Here is a 22,499-nt window from a genome sequence, read left to right as displayed (position 1 = left end):
TTAGCTCCTGAGATAGTCAGCCAGACAGAGTCTTTTCCTGTATTCTGTATCTTACGAAACGTATGTTTAATATCCTTGCCCCTTTTGCTAGTAAATAAAATACTATACACATTGTGTTGAGTAAGAAATCCTACACAATGAAAAATTCTTTTGGCATAATTCTAAATGCTCTTTCTCTTTATGCTTAATTGTTTACGCCTTGCTTCGCATCTCAAAGTTTTGAATTACACCACTAAAAAATTCTTCGCATTGATATATAAGGAAAAATCTAATTTTTAACAGAAAGTTTTTACTATAGTAAACCAAAGTTCCAAAGTTTTTACTATGGTAACTCAAAGTTCCATATAATAGTGAATCAAAGTTTTAAAGTTTTCACCAAAGTAAATCAAAGTTCCAAATCCTTTATCATAGTAAATCAAAATTCCAACCAAAGTTTTTACTATAGTTAACGATGGTATTTTTGGTATGGGTTGCCTTAATATTCAATATTGTAGGTTTAAATAATTCTACGGATGGTATTAGATGTAGTCTTTAAAATCATGCAATGTGGAAGTATCAAAGTTTTTTTTAACTGATGTACGTTTACTTACTGCAAAGTAAATTTAAAAAAAAAAATCACTTACTACTGGCAGAATAAAAAACATGAAAGAGACATACTTTTAGTTAGCAATTTAATCTCAACAGAAGACAGTGTACATAATATGGAAACTAAATAAACAAAAAATTAATCCCACGAGGTTAAGGTATGATTAAAGTATTACAATACATTGCTAATTACAAAAATTACATACATGTACAATTCTTTAGGAATTGTGCGATAAATACGCAAAGGTAAACATAATAATATAGCTCCGGTCAGTTTTCAATGATTTCTTATAATATTAGCACTGTATAAAATATATCTCAATTAAGGCTTTTTGTCTTTCGCCAAGATACCTTGATAATTAATACTGAACAACAGTACAAATATTTTGTAATACAAAGTATAGTCAAGATAATGTTAATCAAGGTTACTGTATTACATGTATTTACCCAGAATATATTAACTACTAGTATCTATGATGCCAAATTCCCATTGTTGTCCAAACCTTCATCAAAATAACTTTGTGATTATTTACACTGATTAAGCTTCCATGTCTTTGCATATTATTGGTTCATTGCTGTCATGGAAGCATTCGAGATAATCTTGTTGTTCTTCAATAACTGTTTCGTTCGCTTCCTTAGACTCATCTGGTAAAACTGTTATGTAGCTATTTCTTCTTTTTAGAATAGGTTGTTGATATTCATCAACGGAAAATTCTTCTAAAGTTAATCTTTCCAATTCCGTGTTATCATTAGTAATTTCTTTTGTGACAAGTGAGCAAATTGCCAATTTTGATTCATTTTTGTGAACTTGTCCCATGTTATTTTTAAGATTAAGCAATGATTTTTCATTTGTGTCATCCCCGTCACCCTGCTCAAGTATCTCACTAAGGCGAAATTCATTTCTACGATTGCTGATGGTGGATCCCATTCTTTCAATATTTATAAAGAGCGGTTGAACAGTAGCGTTTGGGTGATTTCTGCTAATGAGTTGAGGATGAAGTATGTATTCTGCGTATGAGGGGACATAATGGTTGCTCATTATGTCCATATTGTGAATTTCCTCGTATATCTCTGGTTGCGTTTGCGGTGTTGGTGCTGATTCGGTTGTTCTTTTGTATCGACGGTAAAGGCAAATGAATAAAGGAACCAGGAAAATTAGAAATGATGACAGCACAGCAATTATAATGGTCGAAGTCAATGAAAAAAACATTTTTTCTAAAATGAAAATAAAAATAACTGCACAAAAATTATCAGTAAGCTAAACATGCAGAATAATAAAATCAGAAGAATTTCGATTATTTTCGAAAAATGATTTTTATTAAGAAATAATTTTTTTTCTATTTTTAAAGCAGTAAACAAAAAATGATGGCTGGCATATATGGAAAGATGTAAAGTGTACTAGTAATTAATTTTTCCTAGGACTGAAATGTCGCTTTCTATGGTTATAAACATTTAAGTGGAATACGGGTCAAACTGAATCCGCCTATAGCTAGATCAACTAAGTCACTAAAGTGGCCTATTGCTATCTGTCGTGGAACATTCGTCTATGAAAAAATAGGCTACTTTATACCAAATTTGGCATACATAACATCTGTGGGTAAAGGTGGAAAGATCCTGGTCATAGCTTCCCCCTCCCTATCCGATGGGTCATGAGAGATGGATTAACCATAAAACTTAAAGCAATATATATATTTAAAAAATCTTTTTTCTTATTTTAACTAAAACTGTTTGCATTCAGTCCTCCACAAAAATTGTTAAATTTATGCCCATATGGTGAGGGGTCTTTAATATACATATATATATATATATATATATATATATATATATAGAGAGAGAGAGAGAGAGAGAGAGAGAGAGAGAGAGAGAGAGAGAGAGAGAGAGAGAATAATACATACCCTTTTCCATATCACATCCTGTATCAGCCCGAGACACCAATATCAGCCAGAGGGCCGAAGGCCCGAGGGCTGATATTGGTCGAGGGCTGATACAGGATGTGATGTGGAAAAGGGTATGTTTTATTATATTTATTACATACTTAGTAATAAAATACAGAACACATTCAGTTGAGAAGAAACTAAGTAAATAACCATGCATGTACTTCTTACATACATGTACATAGTCTAATGTTTCATACGATTTGGGTTTGTTTCTACTTCTATTTCAATGCACTTGATCCGTAGTAATTTGAAAATAATCTATAGTATTACATGTATTTGTAAATTAAGATTAACCTTATTTTCAAAAAGTTAAAATTAAGAGAATATGAACCCACCAAAAATTGTATATGATCACAAGTACTGTTATTGTGGTTTAATTTACTAAGGATGTGATATTGACGTCACAATAGCCCTATCAGCCCTGCAGGGCTGATATGGATTTGCAGGGCTGATACGGATATCAGCCCCGCAAATCCATATCAGCCCTGCAGGGCTGATACGGCTATTGTGACGTCAGCCATATCGCATATGCAAAAAACCTGTATTTATTACTAAGTGTGTAATAAATATATATATTTCAGAACTCCATGAATTCACAGTGGTCGGTATATATATATATATATATATATATATATATATATATATATATATATATATATATATATATATATATATATATATATATATTCAGAACTCCATGAATTCACAGTGGTCGGTATAGTTGTATGGTAAAAATAATTAAAAAGAAAACACGAAGACAACAAAGTAAAGCATTAGCGCTTTCATTAAAAAATCTTCAGATGCTTTACAATCAAGTTTTTTAACTGTCACATAGTAACGTCTTCTATGACGTCATAATTAGCGGAACGTAATACAGTCTCTATGACGTAATTCTCCCAGCAGTTTATTACGGGAAAGTCAAACAATGCTATTTAGCTATGGTTTTAAAGTAGTAATAAAGTGTTTTTCTTTTTCTCTTCGTTGAATTTGGTTTCCGGACATCTTATAGAACGGGAAAACGGTAAATTGTCTCTTCCCGCATATATCTAAATGTTCACTAAGTTTAATTTGTCTGTATTGCGGGTTATTAATATGCTGTTTGTGGACTCTTATCCGAGCTCTCAATGTAGTGCTAGTTTCTCCGATAAAAAATTCGTTACAACCCGGGCATGTTATGACATAAATTAGGTTCTTAGTTTCACAGGACATGTCAGCATTTACAGTGAAATTTCGGCTCCGGAAGTCGTAGCTGGTTCCCTCCACAATATAGTCGCAGGTACCGCATCTTGGGTCATTGCATTTTGTTACGGAACAATTCTTTTCCTTGAAACTGGATGTGCACAGAATTCTTTTTAAATTTTTAGCCTGGCGTTTGCTATTTATAAATTGAACATTTCGGTAAATTGCGTTTGTGTTCTCATCCTCCTTTAGTATCAGGTTTAATTGTTTTACCACTGGTGTTAGGTTTTGCTTACGTGGATTGTGGGTATGAACAAAAGGTATAATTTGTTTTTCCTTCCGATTGTCACGTGTCGTAAGTAGTTGTGTTCTTTCATAAGACTTAGCCTTTTTTATACCATCATCCAGTAGTCGTATAGGGTATTTACGTTTCACAAGAAAAGATTTTAATTCCTCTAGTCGTATATCCCTTGTGCTTTCCTCACTTACTATGGTGCAAATTCTTCTTGCCAGATTATATGGTATCGCTCTCTTGGTATGGTTTGGATGACATGAGCCGAAGTGTAAATACTGATGTGTATCGGTGGCTTTGTAGTATATATCAGTAGTTATCCTTGTATTCTTTTTTTCCACTAACACATCAAGAAATGGTAATTTTTCATCATTCAGCTCTATAGTGAATTGAATATTGGAGTTTAACCCGTTTAGTATTTTGTGAATTTGCGTTAATTTCTCCATGTCGCCGTTTCAAATAATGAAGCAATCGTCCAGGAATCTTTTCCAGTTTGTTTCTATCAAATCAGCAAATTCTTCTCCCCATACTTTAATAAGTTCACTTTTAAGTAACGTTTCAAGATAGCCTAAAGTTAAGGTTGCATATGTTGGTGCTACCTTGGTACCCATTGCAGTGCCTTTGGTTTGGATGTAATGGTTTTCGGCAAATGCAAAAGTATTGTTATTAAGGGGGCCGACTGTGGTTTTATTGTGTGAAAACTACAATAGCGAAACTTTTCATTTTTATACCATATACAGCTTACATTAAATTCAGTGTACATGCAAAGTTTGGGGGAAATCTACCGTCCAGGTATTTTTGAGGGACCGTCTCAAAATACAGGTACAATTACTATAGGATTATATAGGTAAATGCCAATTTTTAGCACTTTAAAGCAAATTATACAAATACTACAATAGAAATTTTGTTCAAACTATAATATTTGATGAGTAAAACTATATTATACAATATATGTAAGAAACATAAAATTCTACCGTCTTGTTACCAGAGGGGGCATCTCAAAATGCAAAAAAATTAACGAATTTCACTGTTTTTATAGAGTACTACAAAAAATGACGGACACAATGAATTCACATGAAAACATAATAAAAATAATGGAGATATTCTCAAATTTCTATGTCTTAAATTTCCAGATCGTATGTTTATTACTTTTTCTTTAATAATATTTTTATTACCATTTCTCTAAGAGCTTCAGATTATCATAACGTCAAAAACACACTGTAGCGTCGTCAACCTACCTATCAATTGCAAAATCGGTTAAAAAATCAGTTATATCAAATTGTAATTACATTTTTATACCTATACTTTCTTAATTTTGTTTAATTTTAATAATTAAGCGAAAAAAAAATGCATGAAAACAGTAAATACGCTTCATTTTACTATGATGCGCGAAATATTGCGCAATGGAAACTATAGTCGGCCCCCTTAAGAGTCAAAATCAGCAAGCATCGAGCATTGAATGGAAAGTCAAAATTTTATTTTTTCAAAAGCTTTTGGTATATGAAAGATTTTGTCTTACCTAATGCTAAAACACAATTAAAATTTTTTTCGAACGTATGAAGGGACTGGTATCCAAGGAAATTCATTTCCTTAGCAACGGGCTCATAAATCCTTATGAAAATCAATGATTTTTAGACATTTTTCTACGAATATGTTTTCTGAACGTGATAAGATAAGGTATTTTGGTTACTTTATTTGTTAAAAGATGGAATTACTTTATTCTCAAAAAATAGGAAAAACAAAATTTCCGAAGTTATATTGTTGCCATGACAACGGGAAAAGAACATGGCGTCAATGCTTATTAATTTTGAAAAAAGTTACATATGTTTATCACTTTATTCACAAAATCTACAACCACTGCTGGAAAAATGAATGGTATGATCTTGTTAGGGGTTATCTATATGTCATATCTATACAATAAAATTTGCAGGCAACTTTAGCAGAAAAAAGTTACAAATGGTTAAAATGTGTGAAAATCTGGCATTTATAAGCTTTTTTGAAGGGGTGGGGGTAATTTGAATACATGTTCAGTGTCCATTATATTGGCCATATTGGTTCTGATCAAAGCATACTCATAACTTTACTAGTGTTAATGAATAAATATACATTCAATTTCAAAAGGAATTTTATATTCCTCACAAACGAAACTTGGAAAAGGGGGGGGGGGGGGGGTAGGAATCACCTTGTTCACCAATCCATATGTATGTAAAATTTTGACTTGTCCATAACATTTCAATGAAGTGCCACTGAAAGTTCATAATTGATATTAAGATTGCTTGCGATGGAGAGATGTGTCAAAAACTTGACTCAAGGTCATTTGAAGAAGTTCAAGGTCATTGATAGAAGAAAAGTGCAACCTTTGCCCATTCTGTAACATTCTAATGAAAAGACTTGGTTTCATCTTGGGAATTATTTTTAAGCTGTAGGTTTGTCATTACCTTGACCAAAATTCATTTGAACATGTTTGCCCTTGACTCAAGGACATAGCTTTTTCAAGGTCACTGCAGTAAAAGTGTACTATATGAGTGTGGCACATTTACATATTTAACTTCGAATGAAGGGAAAGTTTGTGCTCAACACAACGGTTTCACTACCTATGACTTGAGTATTTGTCATAGTCATTTTTGGTATGTATATCTGCACTAGCAAAATTGTAAAAGGTTTCAAATTAGTATTTAGACCTTTTTTGTAATAAAAAAAACATTTAATGCAATAGCAGGAGGGTTGGTATCATTTTATTAGCTTGCTCACAATAATTCTTGTTTATGAAAGAGAGTCACTATGACAGCTCACATAATTATAAAGAAAAATCATGTCAATCAGGCATGTAGCATCAGGTTTGGGTTGGGTACGGGGGATGACATCCCCCACCCAACTTTTTTCTCAGCGTACCCTAATGTTTAACCACACCCCCCCCTCCCGAGTTTGTCCCTTTGTCCTTCCGTCCGTCCATCTTTCTGTCTGTCTGGAACGCTTTCGTTTCCACACGATATCTCGAGAACCCTCTGAGCTTTTGCAGTGAAATTAAGCATAGCAACAGTTACTCCCTATGGACTAAAGAAGAACCCTATTGATTTTGTGGTCAAAAAGTCAAAGGTCAAGGTCATAAATAAACAAATTCTGTCTGTTATAACACTTTCCTTATCACACAGTATCTCTAGAACCATTTGAGCTATTGCAATGAAATTTTACATGACAACTCCCCGTGGCCTTATGAAGACCCCTATTGATTTTGAGGTCAAAAGATCAAAGTTAAAGGTCGTAAATTTATACATTCTCTCTGTGTGTAACACTATCATTTCCGGGCGGTATTTCAAGAAGATTTTGAGCTTATGCAATGTATTTTATAACAAAACTCCCTAGGACCTCTCTCAAAGTGTCCCGCCCCGTTTGTTTTATTAGTATTTATAGTATTACATGTCGCTATTTTTAGCACAGGGGCATGAGGAGAGTTATTGCGTATAAAACAGGTTTTCGGCAGAATTTATATTCCTATCACATCTACCAGAACTGTTTAATAAAGGTTGAATTAGACACCATGTTTTGTGTAAATTTTTTACGATATCAAACGTGAATATATACATGTATGTGACTTCATATTTGCATATAATGGTCGAAATTATACAGCAGTTCCGTGGCGCATTGGTATGTCTCCCGCTTCACATGCGAGAGGTCACGGGCTCGATTCTCGGACGATCATTTTTTTTCTTTTCCGAAATTCTTTTTTTTACTAAATGATAGTATTCAGCAAGTGAAATGAAAAAAAAAATATGAGATCTAGCTTGTACAAACTCATAAAATCATCATTACGTTGTGATAAATAATCCACATAAAATGAACCTTCTATACACATAATCAAATCATTATATCAATATTGACATATTTTATTTGCTTCAGTATACATGTATACATTTAAAAATTCTACAAATTCAATTAGGGGGATCCGACCCCCCCACCCCCACCCCCGCCCCGAACTGCGCATGGTTTACTTTTTCCCTAAGCGGGGGACACAAATTCTCTGAATTAGCTTGTTAGATTTACATCAATAAAAAAATGCTAACAGACAAACAAAGAATGTTACTTTTGGATTGAACATTTTTATTTGATCCACTTTCATGAATACATTGTACAATTTATGGATCTATTTTCTGGATCCCTGAGTCTCCGGTAACACTATCCACTCACTTCCAGCATCAATGGTCTGTACTGTAATAATGTATTCTCATAATGATAATCTGAAAAAGTGATAAAATTAAAATGTAATAATATTATACAGCTTTGCCTTCAGATACTTACTAAGAACCATTTCTAGTTGAGCTTGAGCAATGATGATGAATACAAAGCATGTTTATTGGAATCAATTAAATTCCAAGAGATCTCAATGGTTTAGTTTATCATTTTCTTTTAAAAAGTTAACGTTTTTACTAAATGTATTATTTACAAGTTTTTCCTGTCTAATTCTATATCAGCTCATCCAATTCTGTTTCTGCTTCTTTCCGAGTTTGGCTTCAAAGTGGCGAATTTCATTCTAAAAACAGAAGTATACAACACAAAGTTGAGACGGTATTGATTTTAGATATTCTTTAAATATAAACTTGTAATAAAAAGGTCAATTGGTTCTAGGTTTTGTCAAAACTCTAAATTGTGCTTTTCATTTCTTTCCAATAACACCCCCCCCCCTTTCAAGAAAAAATAGAGTATAGAAATTCTTTTCAAAAATTTATGTGCTGTAATTCTAATGATGCTTATTATTTGAACCTAGTTGACTTAAATTAGTGCAGTGGTACCGGTGAAAATGTTAGCTGAATATGTAAACACTGGATGACATCAGCAAAAACCTTTTTTTTAAATTTATTATTTTACTGTGGTATATATACAATTCAGTTACCACTAGTCCACTACATTATATACTTGTCTGTATCACAATACTTCCAAGGTAATCCCCTTTCCTAAACTAAAATATATTAAGTACAGAGTTAACCCCCTGCCCCTTTTTCTTTTTTTACGACGCCATAACAAAAGTCATTCCATTTTACAAATATTTCATAATAGTGTTGATTTTCATAAATTCATAATTTTTTATGTAAAAAGCAGGTATTATCTTAAATGGTAAATAAAGATATCTATTACTATATACAGAATTTTTATTTACCCGACCATCACTCAAGTTATAATCATTATAGCTGGTGAGTGACTTGGTTACACACATGCTGTGAATACAACAAATCAAAATTAAACTAAATTCAAATTAAACTTTATAATTTGGGATACAGTTATGTAACTGATCATGACCAACTTTTTCACGTTCGGCCCGCAGAAACAATCTAAGTTGGGGAATTTAATTTCATTTTAATTATCATATTATATAGTTTGATATCGACAATATTATCGGGGAGGGGAAGGAGGGGCATACCCCCTCCTCTTGGTTCCTCAGGCCATGCATAATCTTTTCTTTTTAGTTATAAAATACTAAAGTAATGCTAACATATAAATCCATCAGAATTAAATTGAAATGTGCAAAAAAAACACTTGCCAAGTGTTACATATTTTCCTGTATGGTTAATTTCTGTTATAAATTCTTCAGAAACTGTTGTAATGGTAAATTGTAAAAAATTCAGTCACTAACCGTAATTAAGACTCATGAAAACGCCAAAACTGAGGCTCAGACTGCTCCAAGTTTGTAATTTTCTTCTAGTCTTCTGTACACTGTTATTGAAAACAATGTAAGCAAACTACCGTTTATTCCTCCTATGTTAGAGAGCTATACCAAAGGGAGGTAATTTGAAGCAAAAAAGACAGAAAATTATGGATTTAAATCAGTTATCATATATAAATGCTTTAGTTGCCTGCAGATTTTTTTCTTGATTCTTCTAGGACAAATACTGTTTAATATATATTTTATGTTGATAAGCTTTAATGTGGTTGTAGATTTCTTATAGAGTACTGCAAATTTGCTGTTTTTTAAATCAAAATAAACCTCCAAAAACTAGTTTTATTTATCAAAAGGTGAAGAGAATTTCAATAATCAACAGTTGTTAAAATAGAGTATTTTTAGATAAATAGAATAATAATTTAAAAAGCTTTTATTAATGACTAGTAATAAAAAAATATTTGTTTAACCATAAATTCAAGTGTCATGATAAAGTACAAAACACGCCATTTGAAAGGCGCGTGGTTTCCATGGCAACAATGCGAAAAATTATTTTTGGCTTGCTTTTTTCTATTATACCCTTTGTTCTGAAAATTTATATATGAGTTTTAACCAAATCTGTTTCTATGCCACTTTCCACATTTTTTAACTAAATGCTCGATGCTTCCTGATTTTGACTCTTAAGTACTAATTTCAATCCTTCCAAAATAAAATCATGTTGAAATCTGCCGTTGATCATATCCGGGTATTTTTCCATCCAAAACTTTACAGCCTGTATTCCTAACAGAAAAAGAGAAGGACTAACAGAAAAAGAGAAGGACTAACAGAAAAAGAGAAGGACTATATAATTAATTTCGACTTCCGGGAAAGCCAATTTTATGGACTACCTAAAGTGCATAAATCCGCTATAATAAAGGAAGCTATCAAAAATCAAAACAAGGAATACATCATCTGTCCAGATCCAGTAGACCTGAGTTTTAGACCGATAGTTGGAGGACCTAATGCACCTACACAGAGACTCAGTCAATTACTGGATATTCTCTTGAAACCTCTCTGTAAAAAGGTAACTAGCTATGTTAGAGATGATCTTGACTTTCTAAACCACCTCCCCAGTAATGTCAACAAAGATGCAAAACTGGTTACCTTTGATGTTGTGAGCTTATACACAAATATACCGACAGATTTAGGAATACAGGCTGTAAAGTTTTGGATGGAAAAATACCCGGATATGATCAACGGCAGATTTCAACATGATTTTATTTTGGAAGGATTGAAATTAGTACTTAATAACAATACTTTTGCATTTGCCTTAAAACCATTACATCCAAACCAAAGGCACTGCAATGGGTACCAAGGTAGCGCCAACATATGCAACCTTAGCTTTAGGCTATCTTGAAACGTTACTTAAAAGTGAACTTATTAAAGTATGGGGAGAAGAATTTGCTGATTTGATAGAAACAAACTGGAAAAGATTCCTGGACGATTGCTTCATTATTTGGCACGGCGACATGGAGAAATTAACGCAAATTCACAAAATACTAAACGGGTTAAACTCCAATATTCAATTCACTATAGAGCTGAATGATGAAAAATTACCATTTCTTGATGTGTTAGTGGAAAAAAAGAATACAAGGATAACTACTGATATATACTACAAAGCCACCGATACACATCAGTATTTACACTTCGGCTCATGTCATCCAAACCATACCAAGAGAGCGATACCATATAATCTGGCAAGAAGAATTTGCACCATAGTAAGTGAGGAAAGCACAAGGGATATACGACTAGAGGAATTAAAATCTTTTCTTGTGAAACGTAAATACCCTATACGACTACTGGATGATGGTATAAAAAAGGCTAAGTCTTATGAAAGAACACAACTACTTACGACACGTGACAATCGGAAGGAAAAACAAATTATACCTTTTGTTCATACCCACAATCCACGTAACCAAAACCTAACACCAGTGGTAAAACAATTAAACCTGATACTAAAGGAGGATGAGAACACAAACGCAATTTACCGAAATGTTCAATTTATAAATAGCAAACGCCAGGCTAAAAATTTAAAAAGAATTCTGTGTACATCCAGTTTCAAGGAAAAGAATTGTTCCGTAACAAAATGCAATGACCCAAGATGCGGTACCTGCGACTATATTGTGGAGGGAACCAGCTACGACTTCCGGAGCCGAAATTTCACTGTAAATGCTGACATGTCCTGTGAAACTAAGAACCTAATTTATGTCATAACATGCCCGGGTTGTAACGAATTTTATATCGGAGAAACTAGCACTACATTGAGAGCTCGGATAAGAGTCCACAAACAGCATATTAATAACCCGCAATACAGACAAATTAAACTTAGTGAACATTTAGATATATGCGGGATGAGACAATTTACCGTTTTCCCGTTCTATAAGATGTCCGGAAACCAAATTCAACGAAGAGAAAAAGAAAAACACTTTATTACTACTTTAAAACCAAAGCTAAATAGCATTGTTTGACTTTCCCGTAATAAACTGCTGGGAGAATTACGTCATAGAGACTGTATTACGTTCCGCTAATTATGACGTCATAGAAGACGTTACTATGTGACAGTTAAAAAACTTGATTGTAAAGCATCTGAAGATTTTTTAATGAAAGCGCTAATGCTTTACTTTGTTGTCTTCGTGTTTTCTTTTAAATTATTTTTACTATATATATATATATATATATATATATATATATATATATATATATATATATATATATATATATATATATATATATATATATATATCCAAAATTTAAATAATGTCTCAGTAATCGGATAACAATATTTAAGGAATGAATTTAATAGCTACCCATTTTATACGGTATAAACTGGGTTGGGGCAGTTTACGCTTTATAAACCGCGAAGCGGTTTATAAAAAAGCGTAAACTGTTCCAACCCAGTTTACACCATATAAAATGGGTAGCTATCAAATTCATTGCTTATAATTTAATTTTCATTCATTTGATGCAAGAAGAAAAGGTGATTGTTCTAATAAAATGACTTCAATTTGTACAAAATTTGAATGTAACGTCAAGCGGATTGATACGTTTTTGACGTAAGTCATTGTGACGTAGGCAACCCATTTTATACAATATGAAGTAAATTTTTTATCCAATCAAATACAGCGTTACAATCAGAATTAAATTATTAAAAAAAGTAAAAAGAAAACACAAAAATCCTCAGTTAAGCTTTAGCGCTTTCATTTTTCAATCTTCAGAAGCTTACACTAGTACCATAGTAACAGTGATTATGACGTCATGTTAAACGGAACGTTAAATGTCTATTATGACGTCATAGATACAATATGACAAAAGTACGGGAAAATCACAAGTAATTTATAAAACACTATTAAGTTTTGGCTGAAAAATACTAATAAAATGTTTTTCTTTTTCCCGTCTCTGGATATCAGTGGCACAACTGAGTTTATAGAAAGGGAAAATTTTGAACTGTTTTTTACCACACGCCTCTAGGTGCGAACTTAATTGAATTTGTCTGTATTCGGGTGTACTAATGTGTTGCTTATGTACACGTACACGGGCACGGAGAGTGTTGCCGGTTTCACCAATATAATATTCCTTGCATCCAGGACATGTGATGACATAAATGACATTTTTTGTATCGCATGACATGTTTTCTTTAACTCTAAATTCACGCCCATTGAAATTATAGCTGGTCCCTTCTGTAATGTATTCACATGTACCGCATCGAGGGTTCTTACACTAAGAGACTGTATAAGTATGGTCGTTGAATTTGGAAGAACAAAGTATTCTCTTTAGGTTTTTGGGTTGGCGTTTACTGTTGATAAAACGACAATTCTTGTATACGTTTTTCGTTTGTTCGTCCTCTCTAAGTACGTTGTTCAATTCATAAATAATTGAACTCACGTTTTGATTTCTCGGGTTATGCGTGTGCACAAATGGAATTATTTCAACGTCATTCATTTCAACGTCATTCGCACGTCGTATGTTTAAAAGTAACTGACCTCTATCGCACTCCTTGGCTTTCTTTATACCATTATCTACAAGTTGTTCTGGATATTTTTGGTTTAATAAATACAATTTTAATTCCTCCAGACGAATATCCCTGATATTGGTATTACTCACAATGGTGCATATCCTTCTTGCGAGGTTATATGGTATAGCTGTTTTAGTGTGATGGGGATGGCTCGATCCAAAATGCAGATATTGGTGTGTGTCGGTTGGTTTATAGTAAATATCCGTATTTAAGCTGGTATTATCCTTTGTTACAAGAACATCGAGGAATGGCATTTGCAAATCATCTGTTTCCATCGTGAATTTGATATCCGAATTCATTTGGTTAAGTAGATCATAAAACTCCGTTAGTTTATCGACATCCTCCTCCCATAAGATAAAACAATCGTCTAGAAATCTTTTCCATTTCGACCGTATTTTGTTTGCAGATTCTATCCCCCACAACGTACACAGTTGATCATGTAATAATACCAGCTTAAATACGGATATTTACTATAAACCAACCGACACACACCAATATCTGCATTTTGGATCGAGCCATCCCCATCACACTAAAACAGCTATACCATATAACCTCGCAAGAAGGATATGCACCATTGTGAGTAATACCAATATCAGGGATATTCGTCTGGAGGAATTAAAATTGTATTTATTAAACCAAAAATATCCAGAACAACTTGTAGATAATGGTATAAAGAAAGCCAAGGAGTGCGATAGAGGTCAGTTACTTTTAAACATACGACGTGCGAATGACGTTGAAATGAATGACGTTGAAATAATTCCATTTGTGCACACGCATAACCCGAGAAATCAAAACGTGAGTTCAATTATTTATGAATTGAACAACGTACTTAGAGAGGACGAACAAACGAAAAACGTATACAAGAATTGTCGTTTTATCAACAGTAAACGCCAACCCAAAAACCTAAAGAGAATACTTTGTTCTTCCAAATTCAACGACCATACTTATACAGTCTCTAAGTGTAAGAACCCTCGATGCGGTACATGTGAATACATTACAGAAGGGACCAGCTATAATTATGTTCCCCAAACGAAGTTGGGGAACATATTGTTTTTACTCTGTTTCTTATTATTATTATTTTTCTTCTTCTTCTTCTTCTTCTTCTTCCTGGGTACTTTTTTGTCCGGGAGTGATCTTGTAAACTGTTCGTCCGATGTAGGTAAAACCTTTTTAGGGTCAGTAGACATGTTACGTAGATTTGCGGAATCAAGGTCATTTTGCGCGCACGTGCTTGCAAGAGCGTGCACGTGCAACACGTGAAATGACCAATATAATGGATATTGCGTAACTTTTCTATTTTTTGATGAAATTTTTTGAAACTCATAATGTAAGGATACATTAGAAGTATAGACAAGATAGCATGGTCAAAATAGCAAGCTCTCACGCGCATGCACGTGCGCTTCGCTCTGATTGGCTGAAACTAAAGTCTCAATATCTTTCTTGTTTCTTGTCATAATCCTTTGAAATTTTGAACTTAGTCCTACATTATGAATATCTACAGCATGATATAAAAGAATTTTCATGAAAACATGCGCATGTGCGCGTGCTGTAATCTGATTGGCTGAAACTTTAAATGGCTACATATCCTTTGTTTTTTGACAAAATTCTTTGAAATTTAAAATATAGTCATGCATTAGGATAACCTACAATATGGTATAGAAAAATATTCAGGAAATCACACGTATGCACGTGTGCTGCAATCTGATTGGCTGAAACTTCAAATGGCTATAACTCTCTTGTTTTTCAACCAAACCGGATGGGATTTAAAACAGAGATAGATGTAAAGGACTCCTACAAGAAGGTATGGTCATCATGCACGTGCACGCACATGCGTGCATTTAGAACGAGTATATTAAAAATACACTTGAATGAGTGATTTTTATTTCTTTTGGACTGAATGCTTTAATATATAGTATATTAAAATATATAGATAGTGTAGACAAGATGATATGGTCATAACGCACATGCATTCACGTACATGCGCTTGGGTGCAATGCTAAAATATGAATATAATTGGTATCCTTTTGGGAAAACGTTGTTAAAGTCAAAAATGCACAGAGTTTGTCTTATTTAATGAAGCTTACAGGGAATATGGCACCAAAAGGGAGTTGGGGAGCGTTTGGGGAACATCTGTAACGGTTCCCGTTACAATTAGCACTAGTTTCAATGGGCGTGAATTTAGAGTTAAAGAAAACATGTCATGCGATACAAAAAATGTCATTTATGTCATCACATGTCCTGGATGCAAGGAATATTATATTGGTGAAACCGGCAACACTCTCCGTGCCCGTGTACGTGTACATAAGCAACACATTAGTACACCCGAATACAGACAAATTCAATTAAGTTCGCACCTAGAGGCGTGTGGTAAAAAACAGTTCAAAATTTTCCCTTTCTATAAACTCAGTTGTGCCACTGATATCCAGAGACGGGAAAAAGAAAAACATTTTATTAGTATTTTTCAGCCAAAACTTAATAGTGTTTTATAAATTACTTGTGATTTTCCCGTACTTTTGTCATATTGTATCTATGACGTCATAATAGACATTTAACGTTCCGTTTAACATGACGTCATAATCACTGTTACTATGGTACTAGTGTAAGCTTCTGAAGATTGAAAAATGAAAGCGCTAAAGCTTAACTGAGGATTTTTGTGTTTTCTTTTTACTTTTTTTAATATATATATATATATATATATATATATATATATATATATATATATATATATATATATATATATATATATATATATATATATATATATATATAGTTGAAAGTTGTTTAAAGTTGATGTCACACAAGTGAAAATAATTATAAAAGAAAAAGAAAATGCAGTTTCCAAATTTCATTTCACACAAGCGCTTTCTGGATTTCATAATTGAACTGATTGTTTTGCTTGGTAACGTTAACTATGACGTCATAACGTCATGAGAGCCTTTGCAGGGAAGGAAGTAATCTATGACGTCATAGTAAGACTACGTTACGTAAAAGTTAGGGAAAATTAAATAGGATAATAATGGACAATAAATCATGCTTATCTCAGTCCCAAAAAACAATGTAAAAAACAATTATGATTGCTGGTATACAAAAAAGATAATTTCTAAATGTTAATGTTTGTTCAGTTTTGGTGAAAAAAAGGGTTATAAAAATCTAAAGAAAACTATTTTATAAACCTTTTTTCACCAAACCTGAACAAACATTAACATTAAGAAATTATCTTTTTTGTATACATGTACCAGCAATCATAATTGTTTTTTACATTGTTTTTTTTAGAGATACCTTTATTCAAGGTTGATAGAGAATGGGTGCCTCTTTTTTAGCATATTTAATATTTTTAAAATCTGAAGTAAAATATATCTTAGGTATTTAATAATTAAATTATTGTTCAAATATTCAACTATTTTTTATAGAGTGAATTGGAGGTCTTTCATTGCAAATTGCTTAATTAAAAACACATATCATTTCAAACTTGCTTTCACTGGGCAACATAACAAATGTAACTTTTAACCATCTGCCTTCCTTCACTAAAACGATCAATCCAATCGTTAATTGAATTTAAATGAACTCATTAATCTTAATAAAATGTGTACAAATTATTATATGATACTATAGAGGGATTTCTAAGATATACAACAAATTGTACAGTCGTTTGTTGAACGAGTTCGACTGAGACAACCAGTTTTCGTCACAAGTGACCTACATAGTGATTTTCACATTGTGACATCACAAGCAAGGAGAAAAACTTTAATCAGCATATGCTATTTATAGACCTTTTGTATGGCTATGTGTGGCTATTACATTCTAATCTGAATTGTGGTTTTGTAGATATAGATATAGTTCCCGAACGTTTTGATCACCCCTATATATATATATATATATATATATATATATATATATATATATATATATATATATATATATATATATATATATATATATATATATATATATATATATATATATATATATATAGGTAGGTAGGTAGGTAGGTATGCATGTATGTATGTATGTTTTTTTAATTAGTCAATTAAAAAAAATACATGTGATTATGATATAATTTTTTTCTCTGATTTAAACAAATTGTAGATTGATTTTTTTACGCCCAGTGGATAATATTTTAGCTATATTTCAGCGAAGACAAATTATAGAACATTATACAACCAGAACAAATCCTGATAATGCATTTTCTTTCCTCCTGTTCCATACTCGAACCAACACAATCTTTTCCCCCGTTTTGGGGTACCGGGTTGTTACAGGTCCGATTTCGGGTTCTCTCCTGAATTCCGTATCCACAGCTTGATGAGCATTGTGTCCATTCACTGTATGGACCATAAATGGACCATCCACCAGGAACTTGTTTGTATGAAAAAAGATAAATTATGTCTTATTTTTTAGAAAAAAAAAATATAAAAAGGAAAACATTTCCTAGACAATTTTAGCTGCGTTGTTATCTACACTGTTGTAGTAATTTATTCATTCAAAGAGGTATAGCGCACTTAGAATACAAAACAATAACCTATAAAAGAACGCGTTTACAAAAAATCCAAAATGTTTCTGCAATATTTCATTATGATTTGTTTGTCCTCTACTTATGTTTCAGTGTTTAAAAAAAAACTGGGGAATCATTATTTGGACCATACAAAGTACATATTCATTAGTTCATGATCCTGGAGCTTTTATGATATGAAAATTTCCATCTTTATCACCATTTTCAGATTTGACCTTGAAATTAAAGTTTGTTCGGTATGCCAGGGCATCAACATTACATGTAGTTGAAAACATGGGAAAATTTGCATAACAGACAAAGCCCTTATGCATAAATAATTACACGTTTCGAACTATCGCAAGAGTGTTTCTGACATGACGAAAAATCATCTGCTTGAAAGGTTTTTTCTTGCGACAAGAATACCTTTGGTCTCTTTCATGTAGCTGTCTAGAGGGGTTTGTCAAGTATATATATCCATTGCACTTCCATGATTCCATGATTTCAAATTATTTAATTCTAGCTTTTCAAATGTTTACATGTTTATAATTAAAATAGGCTAATTAAATTTAAAATCTCTGCACCAGAAACAAATGACATTACTACAATTTATGTCATCTATATATGTTTCAATGTTTCAAAAAACCTGGAGAATTATTATTTGGACAATACACAGTACATATTATTAGTTCATGACCTTGGAACTTTTATGTTATGAAAATATTATGAAAATGTTTATAACTTCATTCTAAATTTCTGATGTATTTCTAATTAATGATAGTTATTACATGTGCATGTATTTGTACATGTTAAATAAAATTTTTCATTTTTGAACATTTTACAGAATTGTGAATCAACATAATTTCTTGACTGTTTTAAAGAGTTTTATCATGAAAGGTCTACAACAAAATTAGTTTTGGGAACTAATATTAAATGCACCTTATGTACTTTGTATTATGTACGGGAGAAAGCCCGTCATTCATAAATTATCCCACGTTTCCACTATCGTTGACGTCCCTGACATACTATACTAACTAGGCAGTGATTCCTTATATTTGCATTTTATTGTGAAATAAATTTGTAGATTTAGATTCTAAAAATGTAGACTACTAGATTTTAATAACACATGGCCTCCCATGTCAATTCCAATAGTCCTCGCCCAATAACGTCAAACGCAAAGGAAGCCGCACGAGATTACATGCATATTTGGCCACCTTAGCATCAGACAAAGTGACAGATTTGCATACATATTAAGCCTCCTTAGCTCCTGACCTATCGACTTGCCTAGTTTTCATTCCGATAGATTTATCAAGAAATCAAATCTGCTAACTTTCAAAGAGCTATCACAGAGAAAAAAAATAGAAAAATTTAAATATTAGCAATTCAAAGTAGACTTTTGATTAAATACACGATACTTACTATGCAAGTGAAATCTAAATATAGTTTACGGACAACATCTTGTACATAGTGTTTTGCTAGAGGAGTTATTAAGAAAGAACTCTGGAGTTTATTTGCAAAAGAATCTGGGGGGATTAAACGAGTCATATGCCTATGCAAGGGCAGGTAAAACATCAATCAAAAATTTTTACAAATTCCACATTTTATTAAATCTGGGAGTTATTTATAAGTGATTTACTTAAATTCACTAAATCAAAGTATTTATTTACGATGTTCGAATATGTTTTCTAAGGCGGTGGTCATCTCAAGTTCTTCAATCTCCGTACGATAATGAGGACGCCCACTTTTTTGCTGACTTTAAACATACTCAGCGCATGTTTGTCTATTGTTCTCCTTTTAACAGTAGTTGTATATTTGCTTTTGAAATTTTGTGTTTAAAGGAGATTAATATACAAACATGTGCTCATGGTTTAACAGGTCGAGACAACTACCTTAAATGGATGGCAATTTTCAACACGTTACGATGTCTTCGTCACGTCCGTTCTCCAGTCAAGTGAAAAAGTTACAAAGCATGACAGTCTACTACGTGTTTACGATTCAATGGCGACACGTGGTTTTCGATGTTTTACTGCACAATATTTAACTCGTCACCGGAAAAACTGTAGAGCTTCTTTATCACTTAACAAGACCTAAATTGAAAGATTATATTCTAAAGACATTGCAGTCCCTCTTATTTGAACATATTCTCAAAAACTCCAAGTTTAATAGTGTGTTACTATACATATAGAATTGCTTGTTATTAAAAAAAGGCAATGTATGTGCGACTTCGTGGTTCAGTAGTCATAGCGGCGATGTGGAAGCACTCACTTATTTGTCGCGAGTGTTCGAATCATGTGTTTTTAAGTTCAGGTTGAAATTTATAGATAAATATATTTTTTCACTAAAAACAAAATAAACTAGAGGCACTGTGAGCAATGAGCTAACTAAATGATACCCCCGCCTCCGATATGTGTATAAACGGCAGTGTCCATGTTTTGCTATGGGAAACCCAAAATATATGTCGGATCAAGAAGTAAAATAGGAGATGCACAATGGCAATGTGTAATTAAAGATTCTGTGAAAGTTTCATCAAATTTCATTCAGTGGTATGAGAGGAGTTGCGGATAAGAGATGGGTACCCAAAAGCGTAACAGGCGGGCGGACGTACAGCTAGACAGACGTACGGACGGACGGATATCCCGATTAGTTGCCCTCCCACTTTTCAAGCGCGGGGGGTATAATGATTAATCTATTTACGGTCAATTAATATATTTCCTATAATAAACACGTTTTCAAGGTATATAACATTTTGAATGCATTCAGTTCAAGACTACATTACACGATTAAAATGTAAACAAAAATGGGAAAAACAGCACGATATGGCTGTTCTGTATGCAAAAACAGTTAAAAAGAGAGGTAAAGCGTACCATCTCCCAACCCCTGAAAATTTATTTGATAGAACAATTAACAAGCAGTATAAATGAATTTTATTGTAATTTGGACAGTTCTGTACAAATCGTACGACTATGAAATTTCCTATATGCTTACACAGAGACAAAATTCGTGTGGGCATACATGTATGACTTGTTTAGTCCCCCCAGATTCTTTAACAATTTATAAGATTAGTATAGCTGGGGTTTCCGACAGTTTTGGAAAGAAGAGACACCAAAAAAAACCAAAAAAAACGACTCGTTGACGAAGTACGTAAGATGCATAAGTAGCTTCCAAAACTAATGGTGTTTTAGACTTTTCATGATAACAAAAATCAGTCAAGATATAATCTTTATTCATAATTCTGTAAAATTGTAAAACAATCAAAAATGCTTCGATAATGAAAAGTATTTTATTTGATACTAGCGGTCTATTCATGCGTGCAGAGAGGCCGGTTGTGAAGTTATCGAAGAGACTCGTATAACCCATATATAGCTCTAATAGTGTTTCTCATGAATTTATAGTCCAAATCACAACATAATTTTACGAGTAAATATCATAAAATTTATATATATCTACAAGTTGCTTAGAATATATCATGGCAGTAGGTGAAATACTGGGAAATGGCGTTATACCTCTTTAAAATATTCCCCTGAATATAGAAAATCTCAAAGCAGTATACAACCAGAACAAATCCTGATGTTGCATTTTCTTTGCTCCTGTTCCATACTCGAACCAACACAGTCTTTTCCCCCGTTCTGTGGTACCGGGTTGTTACATGTCCGATTTCGGGTTCTCTCCTGAATTCCGTTTCCACAGCTTGATGAGCATTGTGTCCATTCACTGTATGGACCATAAATGGACCATCCACCAGGAGCTTGTTTATATAAATAAAGAAAAGTAAATTAAGTATTATTTCACATAAACAAATTATAGAAAGAAAACTTTTCCTGGACAATTTTGAGCAACTTTGGCATCTATACTAGTGCAGTAATTTATTCATAGAGGTATAGCGCACTTAGAATACGAAATAGCCTATAAAATAGCACAGTAACAAACATCCAGAATGTTTTAATATTTTATTATTATTTGTAAATCTAGCTTTAAACAATTCCAGAATTGCATGGGATGTATGGGTGTCTTCCTAATGAACAGAAAAATTCAGGTTTATGTATTTGAACCAACCTAAACCAGAAACAACTTAAAGGGATTATGTTCTTTTGATATCATGGTGTACTAATGGAATCATTGTCAGTTTATTCGGTATATGCCAGAGCATCAACAATACATATAGTTGAAAACGTGGGAAATTTTGCACAACAGACAAAACCCTTATGCATAAATTATTACATCTTTTAAACTATCGCAAGAGTGTTTCTGACATGACAAAAAAAATCTAGAAGACTCGGTTTGAAAGAGTTTCTTACGACAAGAATACCTTCGGTCTTTTTCAT

General features: G+C 32.8%; 1 protein-coding gene and 1 long non-coding RNA gene across 2 annotated transcripts; both read right to left on the bottom strand.

The window, feature by feature from the left end:
- Window positions 1–7,961: 7,961 nt before the first annotated feature.
- LOC134235634 (uncharacterized) lies at window positions 7,962–10,112 on the bottom strand. The gene is made up of 3 exons (XR_009985452.1): window positions 9,620–10,112; window positions 8,435–8,521; window positions 7,962–8,228 (listed from the first exon to the last, which is right to left on the bottom strand). It is a non-coding gene; the product is annotated as an uncharacterized LOC134235634 (long non-coding RNA).
- A 7,734-nt stretch (window positions 10,113–17,846) lies between these two features.
- On the bottom strand, window positions 17,847–21,912 carry LOC134235632 (uncharacterized). Its single transcript, XM_062717762.1, has 2 exons — window positions 21,731–21,912; window positions 17,847–18,047 (listed from the first exon to the last, which is right to left on the bottom strand). The coding sequence occupies exons 1-2, from the start codon at window positions 21,899–21,901 to the stop codon at window positions 17,847–17,849; spliced, it is 372 nt and encodes a 123-aa protein (XP_062573746.1). The 5' UTR covers window positions 21,902–21,912.
- Between the last annotated feature and the right edge of the window lie 587 nt (window positions 21,913–22,499).

This window comes from Saccostrea cucullata, unplaced genomic scaffold (genome assembly GCF_032062105.1).
Source record: "Saccostrea cucullata isolate Sc308-1 unplaced genomic scaffold, CSIRO_AGI_Scuc_v1 ctg3579, whole genome shotgun sequence".
NCBI lineage: Eukaryota > Metazoa > Mollusca > Bivalvia > Ostreida > Ostreidae > Saccostrea > Saccostrea cuccullata.
The sequence above is the reverse complement of the archived record's forward strand: the minus strand, read 5'-3'. Positions and strand labels throughout refer to the sequence as shown.